The sequence below is a fragment of the Rhinolophus sinicus genome, linkage group LG01 (assembly GCF_036562045.2).
Source record: "Rhinolophus sinicus isolate RSC01 linkage group LG01, ASM3656204v1, whole genome shotgun sequence".
Classification (NCBI taxonomy): domain Eukaryota; kingdom Metazoa; phylum Chordata; class Mammalia; order Chiroptera; family Rhinolophidae; genus Rhinolophus; species Rhinolophus sinicus.
The window spans coordinates 176138075-176146550 of record NC_133751.1 but is presented as its reverse complement, the minus strand read 5'-3'; the positions used below and the strand labels follow the sequence as shown (position 1 = coordinate 176146550).

Here is an 8476-nt window from a genome sequence, read left to right as displayed (position 1 = left end):
GACTGGCCCTCAGGCTGACTGGCTGTGAGGGCTGGCCATGACTATAGCAGACAAGCTGTTGTGCTAGGGCTGAACCCAGAGTGGGAATCGCTTTAGCAGTGATATGTTGCCAACAAAGTCCACCCTTCAGGTGTGTTATTTGTGGACCTGGTTGGGTGGTACTCTGGTGTGGTCTGAAGCTGGCCATTGGGTGTACTGATTCTGAACCCTCTGGGAGGGGCTCCAGTGCAGGCCAAGGTCAGCCACCATTTGTGCCCATCTTGGGGTTGCCTGATGGGGGCTACAAAGTTGCTGCTTGTGCCGAGCTTGGAGGTGATTGGAGTGGCTATGCTGCAAACAGGCTGGCGGCCACTAGTGCTAGGCTTAGGACTCTTTGGTGGAAACACAATGTGTGCTGAGGCCAGTGACCACTAGTGCCAGGTTTGTGGTCACTTAGTTGAAGCCACATTCCAAGCCAGGACTGGCTGCAGCTTATGACAGGCTTGGGGCCACCTGATGGGTCTCAATGCAATCTTTGTTTGTACCAGGCTTGAGGCCACTTACTAAGAGGTACAGGGCACTCTGAGGCCAGCCACTGCTTGTTTGGGGTTTGTGGACCTTTGAGAGATGTTAGGAATATCTGCAGCATGAGCTGAAACAGGCTGCTTATGTCAAATCTCTGACTTCCCCCTTTTGCAACCAACTGGGGGAAATGGCTTTTAAAGGATGTGTGTGATTAGGTCAGGCTCACCAGGATAGTGTCCCTTCCTGAAAGTCAACCATGATACATAATCTAATCATGGGAGTAAAATTCCTCATTTTGACAGTCCCAGGGATGATGCAGGCATGTACACCAGAGGGTGGGCCATCGTGGGGCCTACCTTAGGATTCTGCCTATCACTCTGTTTGTTCCATTATCACCTTGCTTAGTGTGTTGGATTTTTAAAAACTGAATATATTTGTCATATAGCGGTGTAAATGGAAGGTATACATTTTAACTTAATATATTTATATATTGTAATATGATTACCATTGTAGTGACACTTATTACCTATCACCTTGCCTAGTTATCCTTTTTTAGTGGTTGGATAATTAAATTTTAGTCTCTTAACAAGTTTGATGATTGTAGTACAGTATTGTTGTCTGTATTCATTATACTCTGCATTACATCTCTATGGTTTATTTACTATTTATTGCAAATTTGCATCCTTAAATAACATAAATCTTATCCCCCACCCCCTGGTATAGTGTGTTGGTTTTTAAATGTCTGATGCCGGTCTCTTTTGCTTTAGTAAGTTACATGATCCTTGTACCTGTAGACCTTGAGAATATTTTATTTGCCTTTAAAATCTAATAGTTTTATTAGACTGTCTCAAAGTGGATCATTTGGTTTTTTCCAGGTACCTCATGAGTCCTTTCAATATGTAGATTCAGATATATATTTTTTCTATTTTTGGAAAGTGTTCTTGGAATGTAATTTTAAATGTTACCTCTGTTCTTTTTTTTTCTTCCCCAGGGGCTCCAACAACACAAATATATTATTCTGTCTTTGCCTATCTTCCATTAGTTTTTCTCTGACCTTTTTAAATTCTTTGTCATTTTCATTTTCTTGGTGGTTTTCCTGCCTTTCTTCAATGACTCTTACGTTCACCTGAATCTATTCTCCCTTATAACTTATTCTTCTTAGACCCCTTCACTAGCTTCCTTTTTCTGTCTTTCCAGCTTTTTATTTTTATTTTTAATTTTATCTGCTTTTGCCTGCTACTCATCCTTGTGTGAGGTGAAGTGAGGTGGGGCAGAAGTGTGAGAGAGCATGCAATGGGATCGGGTAATTTTTGTGCTTTTATTTATTTTGAAGATTTGACGTTGTCTACCTCAAGTTATGCTGAGAATGTGGTTTTTGTGTAGAATTTACTTTTCCTTTTTTGTTTCACATTGCTTTTGAAGGAAATATGGGGAGTTACCTAGCTATGTAGTTGCCACTGTCTTTAGCTACCTGGAGTCCCTGTTCACAGATTATTAAAGAATCAGTTTTTAAAGCTCCTGGAAGAATGTGACAGCTTGTGGCTATCTTATGTAAATGCTCTGGAGGAAAAGGAGTGCCAATGTAACAGGTACCTAGCACTTAGAGCTCTCTGGCTGCAGTGTTAATGAAATTGAGTTCGTGCCCACCTGAGTGTATTTTCTCTACTCACAATGCTTTCACTGCTGTGATGGACATTGGTGGTTTTGATCTGAAACTACCTCGTTGATTTCCTTTGGGGGAACCACTGTGTTTCAGAGATGGTCACATCTCACATCCAGACCTAACCAATCAGTATGTAATCCATCTTTGTGGACATGTGATCAGTCAATCCAATGAGACTCAATCCTGAATCTCTTATTTAGAACTATCAGAAAAGAAAAGCCCTCTTTCTGCTGGGGTTGGTAAGCAGAAAATATTCCATAGTCTGTTTTAGTCTTGTGTATGTTGTACATTGTTTCTGACCATTTATAGATGGGCTTACATTAGAAAATGGCTTACAGAGTCCTTATTGCCTAAAGAAGTCCAAAGTGGAAAACAGGGTGATATAGCACAGTGACAATATAAAGCCATCTTGCTCATTAAATGAGACTGATCACCAGAAAAGAGCCCATATGAGAAGAGACATGCCAAATATTATCAAATAATGATTTTTTTAAATAGAAATTTTGCTCTTTTTTTTCAAACGGTATTCTGGGTAAACCCAGCAGCTAGCTGAAGCAAAGGAAGCCTTGTCCTCTCTTTTTGTTAATGGGCTCAAATCTAACCTAGGGAATTAAATAAGAAAAAGTAAATTGAAATGTGAAACTATTTTGGAAAATATCTATTATGTGGTTAGATGTTTTCAGAGAGGCTTAGAAAGTAAACCGGCTAAGGCTTTGTTTGTAAAACAACTGACCCCTGAGATAAAACTAGACCAAAGGTCTTCTGTTAAGAACGGGAAGTTTGATGATAAAGAAACCAGGAGATATTGAAAGCAAAAGGGTCACTGAAATAACAACTGTCCAATACTGGCTAAGAAACTGAAGGATAAATATCCGAAATCTGTCTAATGATGCTATTCTGAGGGAGACATTAATCTATAAAAATTCCTTGTCCTTCTTCTAAACTCACAAGTGGAACAATACAGGGTGCTTGTTGATATTGTTATCTACAATTAATCCGAGTAGTCTAAAACATAACTAAATAATTATGAATTATTGCCACTTTCTCTTTCCATTAACTATCCACTGGTATAATACTATTTGATCATATAGAATACAGTTATAATAGTTGTTTTAATGTGCTTGTCTCTCAATTCTAACACTTGTGTAAGTGCTGGGTCAATTCTGATTAATTTCTCACTATGGGTGATATTTTCCTGCTTCTTTGCATGCCCGACACATTTGGAATGGATGCCAGACATTGTGATTTTACCTTGAGAGGTGCCATATATTTTTATATTCCCCTAAATATTTTTAAGCTGTTTTGGAACATAGTTACTTGGAAACTAATCATCTGGGGTCTTGCTTTTAAGATCTGTTAGATGGGCTTACATTAGAGCGGTGTTCACTCTAGGGCTACTGTATACTACTGAGACAAGACCATGTTGTATACTCGACCCAATGCCCTGTACATAATGAAGTTTCCAATACTGGCTGGTGGGCACTGGTACTATGTGCACGCGCTGGGGACTGTTACCTTGGATGGTTCTTTCTCCAGCCCTTAGGTAGTTTCCTTACATGTGTGTGCTGACCAGTACTCAGATGAATGCTCAGAGGGTTCTCTGGACATCTCTGAAATTCTCTCTCGATGCAGCCCTCTCCTCTCGGGCACTCTAGCAGCCTTTGTCTCCCCGGACTCTAAGTTCTGGCTCCTTAACTCAGAGAACCCTCCAGGCTCCATCCTGATTTCCTTTTCCCTTCTTTGCACTGTAAACTGAAATCTCTCAAGGCTGTAAGCTAGGGCAATAGTACGGCTCACCTCATTTGTTCCCTTCTCTCAGGGATTACTGTTCCTTCTGTCATGATGTCCAGTCTCTTAGAAGCCATTTTTTCATATTTTGCCTGTTTTTTGGTTGTTTCAGGTGAAAGTAGAGTCCCACAATAGAAGCTAGTATATTATATAATAGACCCGATAAAAAGACTATAGAAACTTTTAAAATATCATAGAAATATTTTAGTAAATCATCACATTAAATATAAGCTTTACTAGAAATGATCACCAGTCTAACTCTATAATTCTCTTCTCCAAGCTAGTGTTTAGTACAATAGCCAATCCAAAAAATGATATAAAGGTATGTTACACTAACATTACCAATAATGATACCCTTTGAGGACAATACATAAGTGAAGAAAAGTGTCCTTGTTCTGGACAAGGAGGATATAAATATTCTTGGCATGACAAACTCTAGGACAATATCTTTACAACCCATTAAGGTTGATCATCTCTCTTGTGCAGTAACTGAGATTTTTTTTCTTATGTCGAATTTAGGACCAAGGTTTTCAATGCCAACCCAGGAGCAAGGTTATTGGTCTGGCATGTTCTGTGGGACTCGTACTTAGGCTGTTTCAAGATGACTCCCCCAAATCCTCAATTGACTATACCTCCTTATAAAAAGTCCAAAGAGATAAATCACATAGGAGTTAGACAACTTGAGATCATGAAAAATGTGTTCCCTCACTTTGGTTATCCCAATAAATAGCATAGCCCAAGTCTTGGAGATACAACAAAGAAGTTTAAATTCATTAGCCAAAGTAATTATGGGTAATAAAATAGCCATGAATTATCTTTCTCTAGAGAGGTGTCCGCACCAGTGCTAGCACTTTGTATTGTATCAGGATTGACAAAATCATTGTTTGTTCATTCCTGAATGCTTCAACAGAGCCACTGTCCTAACATAAAGACCAAAAGGGGGCACAAATAATAAAGTGTTCACACCTTCCCAACAGATGGAACAGTAGATAACTGTTCTGAAGGTATGGTAACAAACAGCCATCAGAACCAATTTTAAACTTCTCACTGATCAATGACAACTTGTTTTTGTGCATGAGCTCTTATAATCCTGCAAGTGAGTCTCTCACTTCTGAAAGATGGGATACACAGGAATGGACATGCTCCAATAAGCTTGCCTTTGGATGCCAAATAATCAACAACAGACTCACCCAAGTAATTACACTTCTACAGGTGTCAACCCATTTAAGCTTTTGCAGTCTTCCAATCCTTAAACTCCATGCTTCCCCAAAACCCTATATAAGAGCAGCAGTCTGCTCTAATAAAAGATGACTCTGCCTGACCAACATACCTCTTCCTTACCATAGTAAGCAAGAAAGTCAGCTTTGTCTTTTTCTACCAGATACAAAAAAATTGAGTGGTGGGCTCATTAACCTCTGACAGTCTTATATTTGATATTCCCTCCAACTGCTCACTTGATTTAGTTCCCGACAGTATCAGCAGCAGCTACCATTACTTGAGCATCAAATAAGTCAAGTATCATGCCATCTATTTACATACATTTGTCTAGATTACCTAATCCAGCATTCAATATCTGAAATAAAAAGATAAAGCTGACTTTACTGCTTACTATAGTAAGGGACAGCTAGGTTGGTCAGGCAGAGTCTCCTGGAACAGAGAAGACTGCTATATTTAATAAACTTTTGTGTTTATAGCTGCCTTGGATATTTACAATCTTTGAGTATATATCTTATGTAAGTATAGAGATATTAGTCTTATCAAAATACACTGGTAATTACCCAGCATAGAAGGGTATAAGTTTACAAGACAGTGGAAGAGTTTTTACCATTTTCTAGGTGATTCTATTTCCAAGGATTATCTAGTGGATGTTACACTGGGACATTTCACTGAAACCAAGTATTATATCACTTAGCTGCCATATCATCTAGTCCCTCACTAAAGGCTTTTTGCTCAAATGTGCTTAGAAAAATAGCCGAGTATTGTGCAACAGGATCTCCTGTCCTACACAAATTAATATAAATTTATTGGGAAGAAAATGGGGAAAGAGACAAAAAGATGGGTGGTTCTGTATTGATATCAGAGTTCATAAAAGGATAAACTCAGGTCCCCCAAATCTTTAGCCCACATCAAATACTTCATGTTCTGATGACTGTGGAAACAGGAGAGCCCTAGCGGCTGGGCTCAGGGACTCAATGGCGGTGTCGCTATAAATGAAGAAGCTCCTCTGTCAAGGACATCACTTTCTCTCTAGTTCAGAACGACACTTCTTGGGTACAAGTCTACCACTCTGTTTACTCTCCCACCGATGTAGAACAGACTGGTTCGACATGACGTCTTGCCTTTTATCTTGGTCCTATTGGAAAGAAATCACACCTAACACTGTTCAAAACTAACTGCAGGAGCTGAGGACCTATTTTGTCTTTATGAATATCATTTATTCATCAAGTTTGTGGTTCCAATCTAGACAGTTGGGGAGAGGTGGAACTTTTAAGAAAAAAAATTAGTTCATTGGTTTCCTAGCAATAGTTTAAAGAAATCTAAGGATTAGTAAAGAGAGTAGTTGGGTGAAGAACTTCTATAATTAGAAATCTGAGAAGAAACAAACCCAGAATTGTGTAAAACAGCCATGTCTAAGTGCCCTACCTCTTCCCGCCACCTGTTTTCCCGGGGAAGCCTGTGCAACCGGTTTTTTGTCATCTCAAGCTGTAGGCCATCGAACCTGCACTTAAACCAGCGGTGAGCTTCTTCCAGGTTAGCTGTTATCTGAACATATAAACGTTATCATTAAAAGTTACAACAAACAGTTTTAAGTCTTTTGTACATTAGTTCTAGAGACTTTTTAGCTACATGTGAAAAGACCCGAATTCTGACTATAAGGTCCTTGCATCCTGTTTGCACAATACACATCCTACAGATAGATGAGAAAGTAATTTCTGAATGCGGAATTAAAGACTATATGCAGGCCTGCTGCTTTTTATGCATTTGTTAATATTTCCTGGATGTGAACTACGGTAAGAGATGACCCAGGAGAAAAATAAGAGAAGAATGAAAATACAAAATGGCACTGAAGATGAATATGGTAATTCAAACCATATGTTGAATTTTTGAGTTCTCTAAATACTTCTCCAAAGTCCTTAAACTGCAAAGGCTAGATTCTTCTGTTGTGCTTTGTAGTAATAGTAATAGAAAGTAATAGAGTGAATTAGTGAAAAACTGGACCAGTTTAGCGTAAGTTGTATTCTTTTTCCTTTAAAAACCGTGTACCCCTGAAAATAAGACCGGGTCTTATACAGTATTTCTCCAAAAGTAAGACTGGATCTTATATTAAATTGTGCTCCTAATGCAAAGATGCATTAGGGCATATTTTCAGGGGATACCTTATTTTTTCATGTACAACAATCTACATTTATTCAAGTACAGTCATGTCATCTTCTTCTGGAACATCGTCATAACATACTAAATGCATCCGTCTGGATGATGGTCTTAACAGGGGCTTATTTTCAGGGTAGGTCTTATTTTCGGGGAAACATGGAATTTATACTTTAGCTCATAAACACAAACTTTCAAATTATCTTTGTTAGACTTGAAAACAGTCCCTCTGATAGTTTGTCTTTGAAGATGAACTGGAATCAGTATTCATGTATTTGACAAATATTTACTGAGTGCCTATATATACCTGCACTTTTCTAAGTATTTGGGATACACTGGTATTTTGCAGGCAGAACCAACAGACTTTTATTTTATATGAATATTGCTTCAAAACAGCTCCAGAACATATTCTACTAGCATAATAAGTAAAATGACTTGTTTCATGGACAGCATTTTTGTGTTTTGAATCTGAAGTCTGAGAGGGCCTCACATCTCCATCCCCTGGTGCCTGCCATATAATACTCAATAAACAATGTGCTACTATGTACTTGTCCTATATTAGGCAGGTCATAGTGTGGGTACAAAAGAGTGAGATAAGAAAATAGAGTTCCCCTTGTCATTTAACTTTTAGAAAGCTACAAAGCTGAAATATTTTCCAGGTCTGTTTGTACATCCTGATGACAGTGACACTCCCATCCCCCCCAAACCAAACCCAACCCATCCCCACCTTTCTCCAGCACTTTTACCAGGAGTGGAGGGAAAGATTCTTGAAATGGCATTGTACATCGTGTCTCCTCTTGTATGGCGAATGAGAAGGCAGTTAACATTTATTGAAACTTACTCTGAGCCATCTATCAGAATAACAGAGTAGTATGTATTAACTTCCTGACTTTTATGGATGTAGTAAGTGATGAGTTAAAGAAAGTAAATGTAACTTCCTTAAGGGCACAGTTGCCATTCAGACTCAGGTTTGCATAGTCCATATTCTTTCTATATTACCATTTTGACAGTCACATTGTCATGTAATTTAATACCTACCTATAAAAGGGACAAATCATGACCAACTGATAGAAACGTCACTGTGGTACCTAAAGCTTAAGAATCTCTGTTTTCTTATCTGGAAAATGAGAGGTGGTTGTAGTAGACTCATGA

At 38.6% G+C, this 8476-nt stretch overlaps 1 protein-coding gene across 2 annotated transcripts in view; it reads right to left on the bottom strand.

The window, feature by feature from the left end:
• Positions 1 to 4144: 4144 nt before the first annotated feature.
• The window catches only part of CCDC150 (coiled-coil domain containing 150), a 74803-nt gene continuing 70471 nt past the window's right edge, over positions 4145 to 8476 (bottom strand). For both annotated transcript variants that reach the window (XM_074339585.1, XM_074339589.1), the window contains 2 exons: positions 6599 to 6718; positions 4145 to 6308 (listed from right to left, as the gene is read on the bottom strand). In XM_074339585.1, the coding sequence (XP_074195686.1) occupies positions 6192 to 6308; positions 6599 to 6718 (237 nt within the window). In that variant the 3' untranslated portion in view covers positions 4145 to 6191. The remainder of the gene's footprint in view (positions 6309 to 6598; positions 6719 to 8476) is intronic.